Source organism: Heterostelium album (assembly GCF_000004825.1).
Source record: "Heterostelium album PN500 unplaced genomic scaffold PPL_scaffold13, whole genome shotgun sequence".
Classification (NCBI taxonomy): Eukaryota; Evosea; class Eumycetozoa; order Acytosteliales; family Acytosteliaceae; genus Heterostelium; species Heterostelium album.
The window spans coordinates 131,112-155,496 of NW_008805075.1; the positions used below are offsets into that span (position 1 = coordinate 131,112).

Consider the following 24,385-nt stretch of genomic DNA (forward strand, 5'->3'; position numbering starts at 1 on the left):
CATTGAAAGTGTTTTAGATAGTTATCTTTTCAAGAGTGTTTGGAAGTGAACCTAATATCTTTAGATTGTTTTCAGTACTATCTGAAATATTAAATATACAATTGTGATTCCAACTTAAAACAGGTTAAACTTGTTTAATTCCATGGAAAAACAGAAGCAAATTAAAAAAATTTGAGTGGTTTACCCCCAAATTTTAATTTTTTCAATCTGGTTAATGAAAATTTTTCATTTTTTATTGATCGTTTTTAAAAAAAATGTTATGAAATTATTTATTAGATGAAGCTTGTTATTTTATCATTAGTTATATTTCTTTTCAATACCTTGTTTTCAATTAAATCTCTCAATTGTTCAGTTGATTCTATAAATCCTCCATTGACAGGATAATCTCGATTGTAACCAATGAAGATGCTGCTCGATCTGTTAATACTTCGAAGTTCTACATTCTCGTCGATTCTTATGATTTCAACAGAGACTGGAATATCCTCCAATTTGTTGAATTCGAAACTGTAGAAATATGAGTGCAATACTTTCAATATCAGTCTTTTCGGTTGGTGGAGGTGTGAACTGTTGTCATTCAAAGTACCTTTGACGAGATTGGTACTCTCTAGTCTGAGTTTCTTTAAGGTCGGTGGTAATGATGAATACAATATTTGATTACTTTCAATGAGTGTAAGTGATTCCAAGCTTGGTGGAAATCTCCTTATCTTTATACTTCCATAGATAGAAAGTTTCTTAATCAAAGGTAGTTCATGAAAATCTAAAGACTTTGATTGTAATCGAAATGAAGATATTGTCAATTTTTCCATAGTGTTTGGTATGCATTCAACTGAAAGGCCACCCACCTCCAAAGTGATGTCCAATTGCTTCACACCAATCGGTATGACACCAGCTTCTAAACGATGTCGATAGTCAGGAATAGATAGGTTTATGACACTCGATGGTATACTTCCAGGTTTCAATTTGTAAGATCCCATTTCACCAAAGTCAAGATTGGTGATTGTCGATGGAATGACACCTGGTTCAATATAGTTATTATCTAGATTATCAAAACTAAAGATTTCGATTCGGGCGAATTTAAGGCTGGTGACCGATGGTGGAAGTGAATCCAACCATTCTAAGTGGCATCCTTTGATGGTTGTCAGTCTTTGGAATTGAGAAAGAATCGATAGGTTCTCAATTTGAGCATCAAAGTTATCATCGAATTCCAGAGTTTCCAGTGATCGAGGTAGGTGTCTAAGGTCAATAATGGTTTCGTGATAGGATGAATCCAAATAGAGTGATTTCAGATTTGGTGGCAGACAGTGTTCCACCAATGGATTTTCATGCAAAACTAGTTCGAGTGATTCCAATGACTGAGGGAATAATCCAGTTGTAAACTCTTGGTCTTCACAATCGACTGTCATAGTTCTAACACTATTTGGCAGCACATTCGCATTGAAAGTGTTATTAATACATAGCGTTTCAAGAGTGTTTGGAAGTGAGCCTGATAATATCTTTGTATTGTTTTCAGTGCTGAGCTCGAGTTCACATATACTACTGTCTGAAATATTAAATATACAATTGTCCTGCCATTTTATTATAGAAAGACACTTTACATTCAAAGGTATTTTCTCTGAAAGATTATCTGTTTTATTCATTTGAGAAACTTTTGTTTATAATGATAGATGATGTTTTTAGGTTAATTAAAGTTATATATTTTGAGATTATTAATATTATTAACATACTATCTATTATATAATCATATAATTTTATATATTTCTTGTTAAGATTGGCTTTATGATCACATATCAATAGATTACAAGATTGAATATCCGATATTTGTTGAAATTGTTTGGTGTATGATCTAAGTGTTACATGATTACTTCTGTTGTAAATCAATTGAACTTGGGCATATGTAAGATCATTGAATACCAAATATCTATCTCTATTATTATATAACTTTTTACTTGTTAAACTAAAACATATTGAATCTAAAACTGTCAGTTCTTTGAAACTTAATATTTTAGATAGCAACAGATATGGTAAATCTTGAATGTTATTATTTATGTTCATCTATTTATTTCTATGAAATCAAAAATATAAAGAAAAAATAAAAATGATCAAACGAGATAAAAATAAAATAAAATTTATAATATTTTTTATTAACCATTTTAGTTTTTTAAGATCATCTTCAAGAAACTTTATCTCAGAGACAAGATTTTCATTTAATTTTTTTATTATTATTTTTATTATTTGTTTTGATAGAAATAATACATAAACATATCATAAACTATATTTAATACTATTCTAAAACGATTATTAACTTAATAATTTGAAACAGATATCATAGTTAATTATTTTAATTATTATTAATTATTATTTATAGCATAGATTTTTATGATTTCAACAGAGACTGGAAGATCTTCCAATGTCTTATTGTTGAAAAAAGCGATATCTACTTTCATCATCAATCTTTTAGGTTGGGGGTGGTGTCGACTGTTGTCATTCAAAGTTATGATCCAATCTGAGTTTCTTTAAGGTCGGTGGTAATAATGAATATAATAATTCACCAGTATTTTCAATGAGTATAAGTGATTCCAAGCTTGGTGGAAATCTACTAATCTTTATTTCTCCTATTACCGAAAGTTTCTTGATCGATCGTAGTCCAAATATCTATCTCTATTATTATATAACTTTTTACTTGTTAAACTAAAACATATTGAATCTAAAACTGTTAGTTCTTTGAAACTTAATATCTTAGATATCAATATATATGGTAAATCCTGGATATTATTGTTTATGTTCATCTATATCTATGAAATAAAAAAAGTTTTTTTAACAATAAAAAAAGGTATCACTAAAAAATAGTGTTCAAATTTTTGGCATATCAGTCGATCATTTAATAGAAATAGATAGTTAAATATTTAGATATTATTATATTATTAAAAATATTTATTTATGTAATGATACTCGATATTTTATCAAATCTTATATTTCTTTCCAATACTTTGGAGTGAATTAAATCTCTCAATTGTTTGGTTGATTCTATGAATCCACCATTCACAGGATACTCTCGATTGTAACCAATGAAGATGCTGCTCGATCCGTTATACCTTCTAAGTTCTACATTTTGATCGATTTTTATGATTTCAACAGAGATTGGAATATCTTCCAATGTATTTTTTTTGAAATAAGAGTGCATTACTTTCATTATCAATCTTTTAGGTTGGTGGTGTCGACTGTTGTCATCCAAAGTATCGTTGACGAGATTAGACCTATTTAGTTTGAGTTTCTTTAAGGTCGGTGGTAATGATGAATATATTAATTCACCATTATCAATGAGTCTTAGTGATTCCAAATTCGGTGGAAATATACTTATCTTTATATCACCAAAGAAGGAAAGTTTCTTTATCGATGATAGTGAATGAAAATCTAAAGACTTTGATTGTATATTATATGAATAAATTCTCAATGTTTCCACGGTGTTTGGAATGCATTCAACTGAAAAATCATCCAATTCCAAAGTCATCTCCAATTGCTTGACACCAATCGGTATGACATCGGCTTCCATACGATGTCTATAACCAATAATAGTTAAGTTTCTGACACTCGATGGTATACTGCTAGGTTTCAATTTGAAATCTGCCGTTTCACCAAAGTCAAGACTGGTGATTGTCGATGGAATGACACCAGGTTCAATATAGTTATTATTCAGTATGATATTGTAAATTTTCAGGCTGGTTACTGATTGTGGAAGTAAAAAGATCCACTCGAAACTGCATCCATCTATTGTTGTCAGACTTTGGAATTGAGAGAGCATCCGCAGGTTCCTAATTCGACGAACAAGATCATAATCTACTTTAAGGGTTTCAAGTGATCTAGGGAGGTGTCCAACATCAATTCTGGAGGGGCGATCGGATGAAGCTAAATGCAATGATTTCAAATTTGGTGGCAAAGAGTATTCGCCCAATGGTTTGTCATACATAACAAGTTCCAGTGATTCCAATGACTGAGGGAATAATCCAGGAATAAATTCTTGATCTGCACTATCGACGATCATAGTTTTAATACTGCTTGGTAGCACATTCGCATTGAAAGTGGTAAAGATAGATATATTTTCAAGAGTGTTTGGAAGTGAACCTGCCAATATCTTTAAGTTGCTTCTATATTTGATATCCAGTTCTCTTATACTACTATCTGAAATATTAAATATACAATTGTCTTTCCAATCTATTATAGAAACACTCTTTACATTCAAAGGTATTTTCTCTGAAAGATTATCTGCTTTATTCATTTGAGAAACTTTTATTTAGGTTAATAAAAGTTATCTATATATATTGAGATTATTAATATTATTAACATACTATCTATTATATAATCACAGTATTTTATATAATTCTTGTTAAGATTGTAATGAGCATTACAAATCAATAGATTACAAGATCTGTTGCTATCTGATATTCGTTGAAATTGTGTTTGATATGATCTAAGTGTTACATGATTACTTCTGTTGTAAATCAATTGTGCTTTAGCATGTGTAAAGTTGGTGATCATTGAATATCAAATATCTATCTCTATTATTATATAACTTTTTTAGATGTTAAACTAAAACATATTGAATCTAAAACTGTCAGTTCTTTGAAACTTAATATTTTAGATATCAATAGATATGGTAAATCTTTGAATGCTATTATTTATGTTCATCTATTAATATTTCTTAATCGAACGCAAACATTTGAATAATTTAAATAATAAAAAAAATGATCACGTGCATGTCACCGATCATTTATCGATAAAACAATAATATTTATTTATGTAATGAATCTTGTTATTTTATCATTATCTATATTTCTTTCCAATACTTTGTTGCGAATTAAATCTCTCAATTGTTCAGTTGATTCTATGAATCCACCATTCACAGGATACTCTCGATTGTAACCAATGAAGATGCTGCTCGATCCGTTGAATCTTCGAAGTTCTACATTCCTATCTATTTGGATGATCTCAACAGAGAACGGAAGATCTTCCAACCTGTTTTCATTGAAATAAAAGCTATCTACTTTCATTATCAATCTTTTCGGTTGGTGGTGGTGTCGACTATTGTCATTCAAAGTATCGTTGATGAGATAAGTACAATCTAGTTTGAGTTTCTTTAAGGTCGGTGGTAATGATGAATATAATAATTTACCATCTCCAGCTAGTCTAAGTGATTCCAAATTGGGTGGGAATCTGCTTATCTTTCTTTCTCCTATTACCAAAAGTATCTTAATCGATGGTAGTACATAAAAATCTAATAACTTTGGTTTTGAGTTATCTGAACCGAAATAAATGGAAATTTTCAATGATTCCACAGTGTTTGGTATGCATTCAACTGAAAAATCATCCAATTCCACTGTGATATCCAATAGCTTCACACCAATCGGTATGATACCAGCTTCCATACGATGTTGATAGTCAGGTAAAGTTAGGCTTATGACACTCGATGGTATACTACCAGGTTTCAATTTGAAATCTGTCATGCCACCAAAGTCAAGACTGGTGATTGTCGATGGAATGACACCAGGTTCAATATAACCATCATCTAGAATCATGCAGCTAAATGTAAGGTTGGTGACCGATGGTGGAAGTGAATCGATCCATTCTAAACTACATCCATCTATTGTTGTCAGACTTTGGAATTGAGAGAGCATCGATAGGTTCTCAGTTTGACCAGCAAAATCATAATCTAAATGAAGCGTTTCAAGTGATCTAGGTAGGTGTCCGACATCAATAATATAGTCATCGGGTTTATGGAATGTACCAATATTCAATAATTTCAGATTATGTGGTAGACAGTGTTCCGCCAATGTATTACGATATAGAGATAGATAGAGTGATTCCAATGACTGAGGGAACAATCCAGGAATAAAATCTTGCTCTTCACGATCGACTGTCATAGTTCTAATACTATTTGGCAGCACATTCGCATTGAAAGTATTATAGATAGATATCTTTTCAAGAGTGTTTGGAAGTGAACCTGCTAATATCTTCAAGTTTTCAGAGAAGCATTTTAGTTCAATTATACTACTATCTGAAATATTAAATTTGTAATTGTCTAGCCAAATTAATCTGATATAAACACTCTTTACATTCAAAAGTATTTTCTCTGAAAGATTATCTGTATTCTTCATTTGAGAAACTGTTTGTATCAAGATATTCTTTAGGTTAATCAAAGCTATCTATAGATTATTAATATTATTAACATACTATCTATTATATAATCATAGAATTTGGTAGTTGACTTGTCAAGAGCTTTACTATGATCACAAATCATTAGATTACATGATTGAATATCTGATATTTGTTGAAATTGTAATTGATAGGATCTAAGTGTTACATGATTACTTCTGTTGTAAATCAATTGTGATTGAGCGTGTGTAAGACCGTTGAATATCAAATATCTATCTCTATTATTATATAACTTTTTACTTGTTAAACTAAAACATATTGAATCTAAAACTGTCAGTTCTTTGAAACTTAATATCTTAGATATCAATAGATATGGTAAATCTTGAATGCTATTATTTATGTTCATCTATTAATATTTCTTAATGTGGTAATCGAATGCAAACATTTGAATAAAAATAAAATAATAAAAAAAATGATCGTGTGATCACATGACTAAATAAATCATTTAATAGAAATCTTTTTATTTTTTATTTAAGGAATGATTGTTGGTATTAAATCATTATTAATATTTCTTTTCAAACTATCGAATGAAGTAAATCTCTTAATTTTTCAGTCGATTCTATGAAACAGGATACTCTCGATTGTAACCAACGAAAATACCTGATCGATTATATCTTTGAAGTTCTACAATCCCAAAGATTTTGATGATTTCAACAGAGACTAGAATATCCTCCAATCTGTTGTATTCGAAATAATTGATATCTACTTTCATTATCAATCTATTCAGGTGGTTGTGCTGTCTGTTGTCATTCAAAGTATCATTGATGAGAGCAGTGATAATTAGTGTCAGCTTCGTTAAGGTTGGTGGTATTGATAAATATAATTCACCTTCTCCAATCAGTTTAAGTGATTCCAAACTCGGTGGTAATCCAGTTATCTATATCTCTTAGCCCGAAAGTTACTTGATCGACGGTAGTCCACTAAGATCTAAAAAACTGAAGACTTTGGTAACCTGATAAAAAATTGGAAATTTCTAATGATTCCACAGTGTTTGGTATGCACTCCACTGGAAAAGTAGTGGATCTCAAAAAGATATCGATTTTCTTCACACCAATCGGGATGACACCAGTACTTATAGCCAAGAATAGTTGGTTTTCTGACACTCGATCGTATACTACCAGGTTGTAATTTAGATCTCCCATGTCAGTAAAGCTCAGCTTGGTGATTGTCGATGGAATGGCACCTGGTTCAATACTATTAATATCTTGAAAGCAGTCGGAAAATTTGAGGCTGGTGACAGATGGTGGAAGTGAAGCGATCCACTCGAATGTGCATCCATTGATTGTCGTCAGTCTTTGAAATTGGGAGATAGCAGATATGTTCTCAATTCAACCAACATAATCATACTCGAATTCAAGGGTTTCCAATGATGGAGGTGGGCGTGAAATATCGATAGTGGAATAGGAATTGTATGAAGTTAGTTGCAGTGATTTCAGATTTGGTGGTAGACAGTGTTCCACCATTGGATTAAGATGCATAACTAGTTCGAGTGATTCCAATGACTGAGGGAACAATCCAGTTGTAAATCGAGGAATAAATTGCTGTTCATCTCAATTGAAGTACATAGTTCTGCTTTGTAGGACATAGTCTTTGAGACGATTGTAGATAGTTATCTTTTCAAGAGTGTTTGGAAGTGATCCTAGCAATATCTTTAGACTGTTGTCAGTGGCGATAAAGAGTTCTCTTATACTACTATCGGAAATATTAAATATACAATTGTCATTCCAATTTAATCTTGAATGTTATTGTTTATGTTCATCTATAAATTTCTATAATTTACGAAAAAATATAAATAAATAATAAAAATGATCATATGACAAGTAGATCATAATTATTTGATTGTCTTTAACCCAAAATTTAACTTTTTTTTGTCATATCATTATGATAATAAATAAACACACTATACACTAAAAAAAATTAAACAGGAGTGTGTTTATTTTTTATCATAATCATATGATAATAAAAAATTGGTTACCTTTCCTTAAGTGTTCAACTAATATAGCGACCTTATTTAACTTTATAAGATTTTCTATTAAATTAATTGTTTTATTATTAGAATTTATTATTAATTTATTTATTTATGTAATGAAACTTGATATTAAATGATTATTTATATTTCTTTCCAATACTTTATAGTAAAGTAAATCTCTCAATTGTTCAGTTGATTCTATGAATCCACCATTCACAGGATACTCTCGATTGTGACCAATGAATAGACATGAACTATTACATCTTCGAAATTCTGCATTAGAGATTTTGACGATTTCAACAGAGATTGGAAGATCTTCCAACCTGTTTTCGTTGAAATAAAAGCTATCTACTTTCATTATCAATCTTTTCGGTTGGTGGTGTGCACCGACATTCCATGAATCGATGATGAGTTTAGTGTAAATGAGTGTTAGTTCCTTTAAGGTCGATGGTAATGATGAATATAATAATTCAGCATCTCCAGAGAGTTTAAACTTAAGTGATTCCAAATTCGGTGGAAATTTGCTTATCTTGGTATTTCTTATTCCCAAAGAAAGTTTCTTGATCGATGGTAGTGAATGAAGATCTACAGACTTAAATCGATGGCAATTTAAAAATATGGTAATTTTGAGTGATTCCACAGTGCTTGGTATACATTCAACTGTGAAAATAGCAGATCTCAAAAGGATATAGAATTCTTTCACACCAATCGGGATGACACCAGCTTCCAGATCGTATTTATAGCCCAGAATAGTTAGTTTTCTGACACTCGATGGTATACTCCCGGATTGTAATTTTACTTTTCCAATGTCTGCAAAGTAGAGGTTGGTGATTGTCGATGGAATGACACCGGGTTCAATATTATTAGTATCTTGAAAGCAAGCGGAAAATTTGAGGCTGGTGACAGATGGTGGAAGTGAAGCGACCCACTCTAAACGGCATCCTTCTATTGTTGTCAGTCTTTGAAATTGGGAGATAGCAGATATGTTCTCAATTCGACCAAAATAACCATACTCGAATACCAGAGTTTGAAGTGATGTAGGTAGGTTTCCAATATTAACAATTGAAGTGGGATTGTACGAACTTAGATGGAGGGATTTCAGATTTGGTAGAGAGTTTTCAACCAATGGATGAAGATGCATAGCTAGTTCGAGTGATTCCAATGACTGAGGGAACAATCCTGAAATAAATTGCTGATTTCGACAATCGAATTTCATAGTTCTAACACTATTAGGCAACACATAGTCATTGAGACGATTATAGATAGTTATCTTTTCAAGAGTGTTTGGAAGTGAACCTGATATTATCTTTAGCTTGTTGCCAGTGACGATAAAGAGTTCACTTATACTACTATCTGAAATATTAAATATACAATCGTCACTCCAATTTAATACGTGAATACACTTTACATTCAAAGGTATTTTCTCTGAAAGATTATCTGTATTCTTCATGTTGGTAACTTTTTAAAATGATAAAAGTTTTTAGTTTGATAAAAGTTAAATATTTTGAAATATTAATATTATTAACATACTATCTATTGTATAATCATATAAATTTGTATATTCTTTCTTAAGGGAGGTTTGATGATCACAAATCAATAGTTTACAAGATTGAATATCCGATATTTGTTGAAATTGTTTGGTGTATGATCTAAGTGTTACATGATTACTTCTGTTGTAAATCAATTGTGCTTTAGCATGTGTAAGTTGATGATCATTGAATATCAAATATTTATCTCTATTATTATATAACTTTTTAGATGTTAAACTAAAACATATTGAATCTAAAACTGTCAGTTCTTTGAAACTTAATATTTTAGATATCAATAGATATGGTAAATCTTGAATATTATTATTTATGTTCATCTAATCAGACAATATCAATTAATTGGTCAGTGTCAGTAATGCATGCGAGATGTAATAATGGTTTGTTAAGTAAGTTATGATGTGATTAGGTGAGTAAAAATCTGAATAAACAAAATGAAAAATTTAAGAAAAAATAGAAAAAAAAAAGATGTCAAAACAAAACTGGCTCTTGCTTCATAAATCGATTAAAATAAAAAAAAACCACTCTGATCACATTAAGCCCTTTAATTTTTAATTTTTATATTTTTTTTAAAATTAATGCGCAGGCGAAAGTTGTTGGGAGCCAGTTTTGTTTTGTGATCAGACAATCTCTCTTTTAAAATTGGTCGACTATGATCTTTTCAAATAATAATGAACAATCAACCAAATATAATAGTGAATCTATCACATTTAATATTAAATAAAATAATAAGTCATTTGGATGACAACGTTGATATCATTTGTTTCAGTTTAGTTTGTAAAAGATGGTACGATGAGAGAGATAAATATTTAATATTCAACATCGATCGTATCGACCTATTTGCTCTTAATACTTTTGATATTAAACAAAATAATGAACATTTTAAACTACCGTCATATCACAATAACTTTTTGAAATCGATTCAATCAAAGACAAATTGTAAACTGGCTATTGGTGATTTCGTAAGTGATAGCTATGATTATCATTGTGGTATGATATTTTCAATTAAATATATAAAGATAATCGATTATCTCATCTAATCATTTTTACCTTTTCCAAATAAAAAAGATGATGCTACAAGTTTAAATAGTATACCCAGTAATGTTTCAACTATTTATATTTCCTCTAGATATTCATATCATCATGATAACTTGGAGTATCTCCACAAACTAATATCAGAGTCACATTCGGTAACAACGTTCGATGGATGTAGCACTTTGAAATATGGATTATCGAATTCAATGAAAACTCTTCGATTCGATCACACTTTCGATGAGCCACTTGTGAAAGGATCTCTACCCGCTTCTTTGGAAGAGTTGGATTTCGAAGAGGATTTCAATCTAGAGATTCCACCGGGTGTTCTTCCAGATGGTTTGCGCAAACTTACTCTGAACAACTATCAATTCGAACTTCAACCAGGTGTACTCCCATCATCTCTCACCTATTTGAATCTTACAAGTTTTAATGATCCGTTCAATGAAGATTTACAAAGCTATTGTTCAAATGAATCTACAACTGGTGAAAATAGTTTATTAGAGAAATCGTGTGTGCCAATTTCATGGTTACAGGAAATACAATCACTTCGCAATCTTAAAACACTTTACATTTATCTTCCTCATCGAGTTGGAGGAGAAGTCACCATATTCAATCTCAAATACCTCCCTCCAAATTTAGAGACACTTGATATCACCTTACTTAGACAAGAGTGCTTCTTGAGAGGAACAATGCCAACATCTCTGAAAAGAATCTATATTCAGGACTGTCATTTTAAGTTCAACGAAATATTCCCAGAAACATTGAAATATCACCTTGATGTGCTCGAATATGAAAATAACATTACACTTCCAATTCCTTCAAATATAAAAATCGATACATTGGCAATTCGTGGAACATTAAAAGAATCAACTATATCTCTGCCATCTGGCGTTAGATCAATCAGCTTCTTAACGGCTCCATTTGATCCAATTACAAATCTATTTGACTTTGGTGAAAAGTCTGCTACCGATCAATCATGTTCTCTAAGAGATCTGCGTCTGCCAACCTTCAGAACCAAACCACCTCCCAATACAGTTATACTTCCAAGCTCCATTGAATCTCTGGATCTTGGCTGGAATAATCCCAATGAAACATTTCATTTGATACCACCAACACTCAAAACTCTAGTCCTCGAAAAAACATCGAAAATCAACATCACCATTCCGGATACCATCAAATCAATCACCAATATCACTCTTAAATTCGAGTTATTTTACACACAATCTATTAGAAAGTTAGATGAAAATTATTATTTAATATTTGGTGAATGCTCAGGAGTTTCCGGAAGAGTAATTGCTAAAATATTTCATCACTCCAAGCTAGAACTAATTTTAAATAATGTACAATAAATTAAAAGGAAGATAGATGTCCTAAAGAAACTGTAAACATTTATTTAATTAATTAATCATCATCCATTTGTTTTTGCTTTGTTAAATGGGTGGAGAGTAATGAATTCATTACTGATAAAGCACAAGAGGAGTGAGACGGAGCACTCGAAGGTGATATAATCAGAGATTGTGAAAGTTGTTGTAGTAATTGGTCATATGACTTGCCAATAAAGTGAATTCCTCTTGAGAATGCAATATCCTGAAGATCTTCAATCGAAAGATTCTGTATACCCTCTCTTAAAATCACTTTGTTATCATGAATAATCTCTTTCTCCCATTGTATAATGTTTTCTATAATATTATCTGTTGAAGTCATAGTAAAGCTAAATCCAATACATCTATTGTTTTTTAGTATAGTTAAAAGTAATTAATTAATACATGATGTTCACTTGATGATGTAAATCATAATGCAAAACTTACTTGTATAGTAAAACTAAATCACCTCTATTCAAATTTGAAAGAGTGATCTTTTGGTTTGGAAGGATATCGTCACGTGACTTTAGTCTTTCATATAATGAATTTGCATGTTTAGTTCTCTTTTTCAATTTGTTCAAATATCTTTTCACCTAATTTAATTGAATCAATGTTATTTGTTTTGTCCATTTCCAATAGATTAATACAGAATTTAAACTTACTATCATTTCTCTTGTTGAAAAAGTACTTGGTAATATTGCTGAGAGATATTTAATGTAGATAGGCAATCCAAATGTTGAAAATGGAACACAAAGGTAAACGAATAGTGGTACAAAATATAATGAATCTTTCTCTATTTTGATGAAAAATAATAATCAATATAACGTCAACTATAGCTATATATAAAATAATTTACGAAACATACTGAAATTATTCATCGATATAATTTCTTGTCTTGAAAGTGGTGTTCCCATCATCTGTTTAGGTCTGATTATGTCCTTGTAGAACTTCCAGTTGGTATAGTATGCAATAACTCCATGTTTAACCTGTTGATTCAATTCATCTGCAAACTTTCTAATATGACCATATATATTTAAAATGAAAAGTTTGAAGCCACTATGATTGTTGTTGTTATTTTCTGGTGTAGTAGTTGAACTTGAAGTCGGTGATGGAGTAGTTGTATTTGTTTTACTATTACTATTATTATTATTACTATTGCTATTGTTTTCACTTGACAAAGTCGAATATGATGATATTATATCTTCAAATTGAGTGTGTTGTGACGGCTGTCTTTGATTCTGAAATAAAAGAGTTGAATTGTTTGCATTGGTAGTGGTGGTGGTTGAACTCCACGAAAACTTATGCAGAACTCTGTCTCTTTTCGAAACAATAGATAATCTAAGAGTTCTAAGTGATTGCATTATTAAGATGTCTAGTAACTATAACTATTTAAATAATAGAGAATCTTTAAAAGATATTTAAAACAAATACAACTCTTTTGGCAATCACTTATACGAAACACTGATCAACAAATCAAAAAAAAAACAAAAATTAATAAATGATCAGTTAAAAATAAAAGGCGAGAGAAATTTACATAAAAAGATTTATTTGATCAAAAAAAAAAAATTAGGGCGAAAGTTTTACCAAATAGACCAAATATGATGATTTGTGTGTGGTTAAAATATCATTTTAAATAATTAAGTTCCAATTAATTATTTATATATCTAACATCTTCTATAAATAAATATTTGTCAACGAGATGAGATCATTAGGTTATTTATGAGCTTTTAAGAAATACATTAAACAAACACGTTTGATAATAAAATTTTTATTTACATTGATAAATGGATATTGTACAGAAACTTAACTGTGGAAGTTAATTTTAAATTAATTCGAAATATAGGATGATTTGTTAAGTTTGGTAATACAAAACTATTAGTTGGTTGTGTGTGTTGATGAATTTGATGCTACGTCGTCGGCAACTATCAAATCTGGTGATTGGGTGACTGACAAGCTGACAACTATCTTGTGTTCGGCGGTGTTTTTCAAGAGTGGGAGTGTCGCCAATCCCACGTTGATACCTTCAACGCACAGCTGTTTGTATTGAACTTTGCCTTTTCCGAGTATGACACCGAGTGAATCTAAAATCTCTGGCCATACCATTGTGAACATGCTTTTGATGTGCTGCGCAAATTCACTACGATGAAATATCTCTGTACTATTTACATTGTTATTGTTACTGTCTTCTGGGTCGCCTTGATCGTAGATGCTATTCGCTCTTCTTCTTGTGCTCAATATCGATTCTTCACCGTCTTTATTCAATGACAACGGTTGACTTGATATTCTGGCATAGATATCCTCGAGGTATTGTTTGTTGAAACTATTTGTACTCTCTTTTGGTCTGGCTCTATTGTAATTATCTATCCACTCTTTCTTTGTGATATGATTCTTTATGGAAGCTGTATGAAGATCGGTCGATAACATAATAATTGAGTATGACAATACAAATACATCTGTATCCGACAATCCTTTAGCATTTAACCTCTCACTATTATTATTATAGAATCTCTTTGAAAATGATTCAATAATACGTTCAACCTAAATAACATTTAAAGATTGTTAATTAAACTTACTCAAGTTTTCTAAAATTATTATTTTATATATACTCTTTGTGATTCACCAGAAAGTCTAAAATGATTTAAGAAATGTCGAATGGCAGTATCGACTTCATATCCAGAGAAATCGAATAGGTCTGTGTATCGCTCTAGAATTTGAGTGTTCTTGGGTTCAGATATATAAGCGCCAATACTAACTTTATCTAGCTTCTCGGTGTTTTTGAGGAATAATGCCATTCTTATGGGATCGGAAACGTTGATAAAATTCAACTCCTGTAGTATTTTCAAACTGCCTTTAATATCCTTTTCAAACTTTGAAATGGCATCTCTGATCTCCAGCTTGTGAAATTTGTTTCTCTGAAACTGATTGTCTTCTCCTCCCAACCTGTCTTTATTGGTATTCACCTCACCCGATACACTCTTTAATAGTTGAACTATGAATTCCAATGATAAATCCATCACCTTAATCTCATCCAAATTCTTATAACTCTGTATATCTTTCTTTGAAATCTTACAGATAGATTCAACTAATCTATATTTTTTTTTATTAATAATTAATTATTAACTATAACAATTTTATAATGCTACAGACCTTTGAAATATATCTTTATAATGTATATTACAATCGTAATTGATATAAATATCCGATATAATATCAGGATATTCGCACAACTTGATGAGAAATTCCAATATAAGTATTTGATGTGTATGTGGGTTTGATTTACTATTGGAATGTCTCTCCAGATACGGCAAAATAACATCTGAGAAGTAATCACCAATCTCACTCTTGAGATGCTCTCTGTTGTGAACAATCAAGTTTAAAAATAGATTCAGTGAATGTTCGAAAATGACGACATTCGAAGAGAATCCAGTTTCAATGATGAGTGGCCAGCTGTAATTGAGTGCTCCCTCATTCAACTGTGAAAACTCTTTCATTCTTCCACCAAACTCTCTAATTATAAAAGCAATCAATTCCAAAGGATACACTTTTGTTCTAAACTCTAAAGATGTTTTTGAATTGATATCTGAAGGTACACTTTTAGTTTTGAAAATGAAAACAAATTAATTAATATTGATTCTTTCATAATATGTAATCAAACTTACTCTTTTAAATAGGTATGTGATTTCATACTGAGATATTTGAATATGAAAATTGAATCTGAAATTGGAATTTGATGATCCGTCAGAATTAAATGGTTTTTATAGAGTGAATGAAACCAAGATTGAGGTTCAAAGTTCTCAAACAATGAGCCGAGTATCTTTTTGATAGAGTCTCTGATGTGATTGAGAAAATCTGAAGTAAACTTCAAATGTTCGTAGATATAGAAGAGGATTTGAACTTCCAACAAGACACTGTGGTTCTTAAACTGAGAAGTAGCAAAAACCATCTTTGAAATCTTGGTAAGTACATCCTCGTCTATATGCAAAATATTTCTAAGAGTCGTCTCCAAGAAATAATCTACCAATGCCTTATTGTTTTCTACCATTGATGAAACAATACATTTTTCATCAATCAGCAACTATACGTTTAATATGAAATCCAATTATAAAATCAAAACAAAAGTTAGTTAGATTTTAAATCATTATTAATTCTTTTCTTATAACCAAAAAAAAAAAACACTTACAATAATCAAATCTAAAGTTGATAATATACATTTAGGTCCAACAGTAAAAGAAACCTCATAGATATTCGATAGATGTCTAATTATCTTTTGCCATTGTGAATTGGATGTTTGTGAATCGGCGTTGATCTTGGCAGACATATTAGGATTGGTTTGAATGATATCCAAAATCTTGGAGACTTCATCCTTTATCAATTTATTTCCTTTCTCTGAAACCGTTCCAAGACCATCACACAACAGAGTAACTCTTAAATCTTGTCTGCGAAATGAGTGTTTAAACCGTGATGTCGATGATGACTCCATTTTATTTATTTTAACTAATAAATAAATAAATAATTATGTACAAATATATAAATCAATTTAAATGTTACAAAAAAAATAATACTAGAAATTATAAAAAAATTCTTAAAACTGATTTTAGTGATCCATTTTAAACAGTTAAAATTGGTCCATCTTTTTTTTTTTTTTTACGAATCTCAAGAGGTGCTTTAAAAAAAAACAAAAAACCAAACCTTTTGGAGGCAAAACAAAAAATGAAACCTTTTTTTGTGCATTTTGCACACCATTTGATGATCAAAAGTTTGGTTCAAAAAAAAACATAAAAATCAAGATGTGTGGTAAAAAAAAAAAACTTTAAAATAATATTTCTTTTCTAATTTATTTACCTTTGCATAAAATTGCGAAGGCTTGAATTGCAAAGCGATAGTCTGATTTGTTATCTGATACACGTTGGATTTGATTCAAGAATATTTGTTTGTCAGAGGTTTCTACTGTGCCTTCGAGGAATGGTGATTTTATGAGAATCTTTGATGCCTCCTGTCTGAATGGTGTTGGGTATGCCGAAGCATAAGCATGGAATACCTCTGCAACATTTGGTAACAAATTACTTGGGAATACAGATGATACACCCTGTAAAATAATAAAAAATAGTAATAGTTAGAATATATAAAAGTTCAATTATTAAGTATAGTAATACATACAACTAGAAGATTTCTAATTAAAATTCTACCATGATTCTTGATCAGTTCATTGATGATCTCGACAAATCTGGCAGCTCTAGTGTCTGCACTCTTTACCAACATTATAGCAGTGGAAAGGAAAGTAAAGCAATTTCTACTGGTGAGCAGATCGTTGATATCCAAAAGATTGTGAATAATATAGGTTGCCATTGCACAAACGATTTGCTGGTCAACACATTGTGGTACAGTTTTCAGTGCCTATAATAATTATAAATAAAATCGTAATAATAGAGATTAGTAACAAAAGGAAATAATTAAGTTATTGTTCTGTTGGTTATAGTTACATTTTGAATCATATTGAAATATTCTCTTGAAAGATCTGGACGGACTGAAAAGTTTAATAGGAAATTTGGATCGATTGGGTACTCTCTTAATGGATGTGAGACTGGTAAGTGCATGGACATATCGTGTTTTGTTTCGCTTCTTAGGAGATTAAGTGTGGTTGTAGAGATGATGGTGTAACACTCGGCAAGCTTCTCTTCGATATTTTGTGATTTACTGCTGTTTCCAACGGCAGATACCACCTGTAACAATTGTGAAAGTGGGTATCTATTATAGGTATCTGTGACTTGATTGAGAATCTCATTAATAAACTCTGAAATGACACTCTTTGAATATAAAATAGTTAATCTATATATCGATGCGATTGACTTGGATGTTTAAAAAGGTTGACAATGTTAGTAATCAATTAAAACTGAAATAATGTTAACTACACTTACTTCAATGATTTGACAATCGGATGAGAAGAGTTTAAGTAATTCTTTCATTTGTGGAATGACAATCTTGAAAAATGGGAACAATGGATGTGACTTTTTATCTTCATATACATCGTCAACGTCGATAATATTGGTGATCTTTTCGATGATCTGTAATTGTATTTTCAGAAGTGGTAAACTCTTTGCTGGTTGTTCCTAGAGAAGAAGATAAAAAAAAAACAAATTTAGATTAGAATGTGATTGTTTGGAAATATGACTGTGAATATTAATATTAAACTTACTGATGTTATGATTCTTCCGATATTTTCTACTACAGGTTCAATTAATTTCTTGAATGGTGGCATCATTTTATCGGATGGAATGACGTGAATGATGTAGATGAGTGCTTCGTAGACGGTGGCGATGGATGGATGAGTTTGGTGAGAGTTCAAGTGTGGCGAGCAGAGATCGATGATGGTGAGAATGTTTGGTGAGAGATGGAGTGCGCACTTTCTATTGGCTGTGATCGAGAGGAATGCATTTGATGCCGACTTTAGGAGCTCGGTGCATGCAAACGCTGGAATCATATCGGCAATAACCTTTTCCAAGTTGTCTTTGTGCTCCTGAAGATAGCTGGAACACTTTCCGAGCAATATGATCGAGGTTTTCGCTAGTTCCACTGATTTCGTCGGGATGGATGGAAGCAACTTGAGAAGAACCGGCACGATTTTGTTGTCTTTAGAATTGAATCCCGATGCCAACGCTGAAATATAGAATAGTGTAACTTCATACTTTTGCCATGCCTGTACTTTGTTGATGATATCGTTGTTCAGAGTATCCATTAGGTAGCCAATAAAGCAGTGACGGTCGTTCATCGAGAATCGATTGATAATGTCGAGCATCTCTGTTGAGTTTTCACGGAACATCTGAATCTGATGATATTCCTCTGCGGATTTCTGAGCGGGATACGTTGCACCCAGACATATCTGACTGAGCACCTTCAGGAAGAAACCTTCGAGAATCGCTTTGTCCAGTGTCAGATACTCGGGATGCGACTTGAAGTCGTCAAACAACGGGAAGAGCAACTCGCAAAACTCACGATTGCCAATCGAAATAAAGTTTATCAAGAGTTCGAGATATCGCTTGATCAAGTCCTTTGAGAGGACGGTCGAGTTGTTTGCCAAGAGAATCTGCACAAACAGGTGGCAGATTGACTTGGCGCCAACAATGTCGTCCTCGCGAACCGCGCGCTGGAAGAACTCTGGCATCACCAGCTGCAGTCTGTCGGCGATGACACCAAACACCTTTTCAATGTCATCGCTAATCTTGTTCTCCAAATGCCCCAGTGTCGACTCGACCATGCACATGAACGCGGCGACCTGGCTCGGGTCGGCAATGGTCGCGTTCAGCACACGGTCAAAAGTCGCCAGAAAAGTTGTTGGGTTGGTCGGAAGCATGTAGCTAAGCCAGTTGGATTGCGCGCGAATCACCATCTTCACGTCGAGATTGCTATCGGCTGGCAACTGCATGATCATCAACAGGAAGTTGTAGATACGATCGATCAGAGTGCCACCGATCTCTTTTCTAATCATTTTGTACTGGCACGAGATGGAACCGGTGCGTAGCTCCTGCGGTAAGATCGACAAGAACTCCAACACCAATCGCAACTTGTCCAACTGGATATTCATCAGTGGTTGATCGATGTTTGGACTACACAACTGAATGACATTCTCAATCGGTGAATTCCAAAGCGTCGAGAATGTGTACATCGCCACAATACTCAGAACGACACACATCTTTGTCGCGACAATGCCATTCAATTTCGTTGACTTCTCTGCAATGTTTGTAACAATAGATAACACACGTTGTTTCATCTCATTCGGCAAACTTGTCCATTCATTCTTTAATTTTTGTTCCAAAGTAGATGCTCCAAAGAATTGTAATTCTAAAACCTGTTAATCAATTGATTGTTAACATATCATTTAAAATGATAGCAGTGTTAGTTAGTTAACAATGAATGACAACAACTACAACATCGACATCGACATCGACAACACATCATATTCCTAACATACATTTGTTTCTAATAGTTGTGGACAGAAATCCCATGCACTGTGGAGTGACTGTATCTTAATTAACCATTGTTGTGCATAATCTCTCATACATGAATCGTTAGAGGTATAGAGTGCAACCAATGCCTTTGATATGTTATCGATTGTTGGTGGTTCCAAGTTTCCATTGATATTACATATATCACCACCTGCAAGACAATCATTTGCAACTATAGTTGGTGATACTGATTGCTTTTGTTGCTGTTGTTGCTGTTGTTGTTGCAAACCATTCATTCTTCAACCCCTATCAGTATATAATATCTATCTATATTATAATAATCTATATTTTATTGTATTTTTACTCTTTTTTTTTTTTGTTTTTTAATTAAATAGTAATATAATAATTAATTTAATATAATATAAATATAATAATAAAGTTATTTAGTTCGTTGTTGTTGTTGTTAGAGTATTTATTTGTTTATTGTTGTTTTCATAAAGAATACACCACCACACAACAATACTTCTTTATTATTTTATTTTTTTTTCAAATTTTTCTTCCACATTCTTTTTACCAATTCGAATTTTTAGAAGAAAACGACCGTTAAAACCTTGTTCATTTTCAAATATTTGATATCACATGATTGTCAGACAAATAATTTGCCAAACAAATATAAGAATTATCTTTTGATTTATGTTATTTTTATTTATTAAATATATATAACATTAAATCGATATTATTATTTTATTATTATTCATGAACTTTATCCATCATAAATATTGATACAAGTTGCAAACTTGACTAGTTGTTTGTTGTTCATTTGAAAGAACACATTCATTTTTAATGATTTGGTTCTACTTCTATTTTTACTTGTACGATTTAGTTTTGCTTTACCAGATCAAAACATCGTTTGTTGACAGGTATTTTGATAAATTTGATTTCATTGTTTGTTTGTTGTTTATTCGTACAATGAATGGAAAGATAAAAAGACTCAAAAAAAAAAATAAAGATAAAATAGACTGATTGTTTTGTATTTTTTTTAATTATATTTTATTCCCTTTTCACATAACGGTTTTAAATACTATAATATTTAAGCAACCAAAATGCAGGCTCCACCAGCAGCTTTGATCTTCTTTTCAGCGACCTTGGAGAAATATCTAGCCTTGACAATGATTGGTTGATTTGGGAGGATACCGTGACCCAAAACCTTGAAGAAACCCTATTATCATGTGATTGTAATTTAATGATTGATGATGATGATGCATTGATTAGATTTTGTTCTTATTATATTTTGATTCTAAAAAAAATAGTGTGTTTGTGATCAACTTACACGTTGGGTGACATCGACAACTGGAGCAGTACCGTCAGCCTTGGCAGCAAGAGTCTTACGGACAGTCTCTGGGACTAAAGTCCAGATCTTCTCGAGAGAGATGGTTGGGCAGTAGGATCTGTGTCTAACCAAATGGAAAGTTCTCATACCGAGCTTACCGAAGTAACCTGGATGGCTATAATGATATAATGTAATCAATTCAAAGTAAGTTATCTGTTCGCAAACGACATGAATTCTCAATTTTCAACCTACTATTTGACGATGTTGATTCTATGATGAGTCAAACCACCAGCATTACCACGACCACCAGCATGCTTTCTGTGTTTACCTATTATCAATAACACTTCATTAGATTCTATCTTCTTCTTCCTTTCTTGTTTCTACATTATACATACCGACACGACCGTAACCGGCGCAAACGTCTCCTCTTGATTTTCTGTGTTTACTGAAACGGGTAGGCTATAATTTGTTTTGTAGATTGGAGCAAAGTGTTAGACATTGATGAACTACATAGCAATACGATAGGATATAGATAAAGATATAAGGATTGATACCATACCATTCTGTGATAGGGATTATAATGCGTTGAGGTGGATCACAAACAAAAAGTTACACTATAGAGCTAAGGTTCGTCTCGCAGTCAGAGACCCACTCGCTCACCACACCCAATCTAGTAAAATTTTTGAAAAATTTCAAAAAATTCAAAATAATGAAAATTTGAAGTTTGGCGTGAAAAAAATAAAAGCCCGTCATTCTACTTCCTACGTTAAAAAAACAAAAAAACGAAAACAATCCCAAGTCCACAGATTAACTTCAACTTGATCACCAAAAATAAAATTGTTCATTAATCATCTATCGACGACCAATACTATAGTTCTCACATTATGATAATTTACAATTATTATTCATTCATTGCATTCCTTCATTTCATTTATTATTATTTGTTTTAGAATTTAGAGTGACATGAAATGAAATCACAATAAGATTGTAAAATAAATATCAATTGTTTGTTTTAGATTGCAATCTAAAATTGAATTGATCAATTTGAAATAATAATATCTACAATTTTGTTTGAGAAAGTTTTAGTAAAGTTCAATTGAATATTCTTGTGAATCTTTCGTTTATTCTCTCTCTCCTTATCTTTCTCTACGAATCGATGATTACTTATTATTATTGATTATAAAGATTACAATTTCCTTGCTATCAAGTACTTTGATATTATACCATCCAATCAAAAAGAATTAAGAATTAATAATAATTAAAAAAAAAAAAAACAAAATAAACACACAATACACACATTGCAATCATGATAATAATAAGATAAATTGGATGAATGATTGGTATTTTTATACTTTTTAGGGGTGATGGTAATGATAAACACGCTTTATACAACAACTTAATTATAAACTTTAAAGTGTTTGTGGTGTTTTTGTTGTTGTTTTTTTTAATATATATTAAGACCAGAGAGAATTTAAATTAAATGTTAAAAATGGAATTAATTATAAAGAATTTATTGTTATTTTTGTTGTTGTTATTGTTACTACTTACTTCTTTATAAATTAAATAGTTGTTTTTAGTTTATTTTGATTGTTTTTAATGTTTAATTAACATATACATATATATAATATTTGTTAATCTTTAATTGTACATACATCTTATCTATCTATTTTTATATTTATATTTATAAACAACAGCAAACTTAAACATATATATTTTTAATTAAATAATATGAAAATAATAATTTATATATTAATCATAAGCCTATCATTGGTGGGAACCATCAATGCTGTAGCTAACTGCCAGTTTAAATCAGCCACTTCTGGAGATAACTATGATTTTTCGAGTTTGGCCAAGTAAGTAGTAAACATTTAATTTGTTTTTTTTAAGAAACTTTTGACTAATTTATCAATGAATTTTTGTAAATAATATAGTTCTACCGAATATTCATACGCAGATATAAAGGCATCAGCAACTGTAAGTTAATTATAATTTAAAAACAACAACAACAACATCTTTTCTAATAATGTTATTTTTTTATTGTTTTTTTTCAGTATTTTTTTAATTTTTGTAAAACATCTGCAACTTGTGTTCAACAGGGAGGTGTTACCGATTCATCTGCCTGTCAAAAGAACTCCAACGGTCTGACGAATTGTGGTTTGATTGGTACACAAACTTTCACTGAATTGGCAGGTGGTGCCCAAGGTGCCAATATGACCTACTTCAAGGGATCGGTCTGCGGTAATGGACGTCCAAGACAACTAAGTCTTGTTTGTAGTTGCGACTTGACTGCCGATCCAATTAAGTTCTCAAAGATCGAAGAGCCAGTTTCCTGTATGTATAACATCTACTGCTCGAGTAAATATGCCTGTCCAGGTGCTGCCGCTCCATCGACTGGCTCCGGAGGTGGTAAAGGAATCGGAGGTGGATGGATTTTCATCATTGTGTAAGTTTTCAATCTACAATTAGTAAAAATACAATAGAGGTGTATTCTAACAATTATTCTTTCTATTCTATTTGTAGATTGGTTGTTTGTACAGTTTTATATTTGGCAGGTGGTGTCACCTATAATCACAAGATTCGTGGATTAACTGGAAAAGAGATGATTCCAAACTATGCTTTCTGGAGCGACTTCCCCGGTCTTTTGAAAGACGGTATATTCTTCATCAAAGGAAAGATCACAGGAACTGGATCTTCTTACAGAGGATACCAACAAGTTTAAATCTATAATTATCAACCAATTTAACATTCTTTTTATAATCAATCAAAAGTTTTTCATTTTTATAATAAATATAAAATTGTTGTTATTTTTTTTTTTACGAATTTATAAAAAAAAAGCTGTAAAGTCATTATATAATCTCATAAATAGCACATGATCATTCTTTGCTTGTGGTGTTTTAATGCTTGAAAAAAAATCCAATAAAATTGTGCAATTTTAAATAAAAATTGTGCAAGTCTACTTTTAAAAAAAAATGTAAAAACATAAAAAAAAATCTAACTGG

The 24,385-nt window shown here is 31.4% G+C and overlaps 10 protein-coding genes across 10 annotated transcripts; 3 read left to right on the plus strand and 7 right to left on the minus strand.

Annotated features, from left to right (window-relative positions):
• Nucleotides 1-13: 13 nt before the first annotated feature.
• On the minus strand, nt 14-4,533 carry PPL_11195 (uncharacterized protein; the record flags this gene model as incomplete). Its single annotated transcript, XM_020581952.1, has 6 exons — nt 14-81; nt 428-1,540; nt 1,725-1,954; nt 2,620-2,688; nt 3,093-4,281; nt 4,344-4,533. The coding sequence occupies 6 exons, from the start codon at nt 4,531-4,533 to the stop codon at nt 14-16; spliced, it is 2,859 nt and encodes a 952-aa protein (XP_020427255.1).
• A 257-nt stretch (nt 4,534-4,790) lies between these two features.
• PPL_11196 (FNIP repeat-containing protein) lies at nt 4,791-6,919 on the minus strand (the record flags this gene model as incomplete). The annotated part of the gene is made up of 3 exons (XM_020581953.1): nt 4,791-6,193; nt 6,226-6,423; nt 6,808-6,919. 3 exons carry the CDS (start codon nt 6,917-6,919, stop codon nt 4,791-4,793), a joined length of 1,713 nt encoding a protein of 570 aa, XP_020427256.1.
• Nucleotides 6,920-8,285: 1,366 nt separating this feature from the next.
• On the minus strand, nt 8,286-10,040 carry PPL_11197 (uncharacterized protein; the record flags this gene model as incomplete). The annotated part of the gene is made up of 2 exons (XM_020581954.1): nt 8,286-9,634; nt 9,707-10,040. The coding sequence occupies 2 exons, from the start codon at nt 10,038-10,040 to the stop codon at nt 8,286-8,288; spliced, it is 1,683 nt and encodes a 560-aa protein (XP_020427257.1).
• A 351-nt stretch (nt 10,041-10,391) lies between these two features.
• PPL_11198 (uncharacterized protein) lies at nt 10,392-12,160 on the plus strand (the record flags this gene model as incomplete). Its single annotated transcript, XM_020581955.1, has 3 exons — nt 10,392-10,710; nt 10,789-12,044; nt 12,113-12,160. The coding sequence occupies 3 exons, from the start codon at nt 10,392-10,394 to the stop codon at nt 12,158-12,160; spliced, it is 1,623 nt and encodes a 540-aa protein (XP_020427258.1).
• A 237-nt stretch (nt 12,161-12,397) lies between these two features.
• On the minus strand, nt 12,398-13,477 carry PPL_11199 (uncharacterized protein; the record flags this gene model as incomplete). Its single annotated transcript, XM_020581956.1, has 4 exons — nt 12,398-12,434; nt 12,564-12,709; nt 12,779-12,909; nt 12,982-13,477. 4 exons carry the CDS (start codon nt 13,475-13,477, stop codon nt 12,398-12,400), a joined length of 810 nt encoding a protein of 269 aa, XP_020427259.1.
• Nucleotides 13,478-13,780: 303 nt separating this feature from the next.
• On the minus strand, nt 13,781-18,933 carry ipo13B (Sec7 domain-containing protein; the record flags this gene model as incomplete). The annotated part of the gene is made up of 11 exons (XM_020581957.1): nt 13,781-13,790; nt 14,068-14,654; nt 14,723-15,203; nt 15,264-15,707; nt 15,776-16,191; nt 16,297-16,610; nt 16,959-17,202; nt 17,274-17,510; nt 17,597-17,920; nt 18,032-18,223; nt 18,310-18,933. The coding sequence occupies 11 exons, from the start codon at nt 18,931-18,933 to the stop codon at nt 13,781-13,783; spliced, it is 3,873 nt and encodes a 1,290-aa protein (XP_020427260.1).
• Nucleotides 18,934-19,234: 301 nt separating this feature from the next.
• Nucleotides 19,235-19,632, plus strand: PPL_11201 (uncharacterized protein; the record flags this gene model as incomplete). Its single annotated transcript, XM_020581958.1, has 2 exons — nt 19,235-19,422; nt 19,443-19,632. The coding sequence occupies 2 exons, from the start codon at nt 19,235-19,237 to the stop codon at nt 19,630-19,632; spliced, it is 378 nt and encodes a 125-aa protein (XP_020427261.1).
• A 106-nt stretch (nt 19,633-19,738) lies between these two features.
• PPL_11202 (exportin/importin beta family protein) lies at nt 19,739-20,352 on the minus strand (the record flags this gene model as incomplete). The annotated part of the gene is made up of 3 exons (XM_020581959.1): nt 19,739-19,836; nt 19,872-19,959; nt 20,083-20,352. 3 exons carry the CDS (start codon nt 20,350-20,352, stop codon nt 19,739-19,741), a joined length of 456 nt encoding a protein of 151 aa, XP_020427262.1.
• Nucleotides 20,353-21,146: 794 nt separating this feature from the next.
• rpl27a (uL15 family ribosomal protein) lies at nt 21,147-21,948 on the minus strand (the record flags this gene model as incomplete). The annotated part of the gene is made up of 5 exons (XM_020581960.1): nt 21,147-21,275; nt 21,387-21,561; nt 21,639-21,714; nt 21,782-21,845; nt 21,946-21,948. 5 exons carry the CDS (start codon nt 21,946-21,948, stop codon nt 21,147-21,149), a joined length of 447 nt encoding a protein of 148 aa, XP_020427263.1.
• Nucleotides 21,949-22,875: 927 nt separating this feature from the next.
• PPL_11204 (autophagy-related protein 27) lies at nt 22,876-24,105 on the plus strand (the record flags this gene model as incomplete). The annotated part of the gene is made up of 5 exons (XM_020581961.1): nt 22,876-22,901; nt 23,147-23,239; nt 23,318-23,360; nt 23,438-23,829; nt 23,907-24,105. The coding sequence occupies 5 exons, from the start codon at nt 22,876-22,878 to the stop codon at nt 24,103-24,105; spliced, it is 753 nt and encodes a 250-aa protein (XP_020427264.1).
• Between the last annotated feature and the right edge of the window lie 280 nt (nt 24,106-24,385).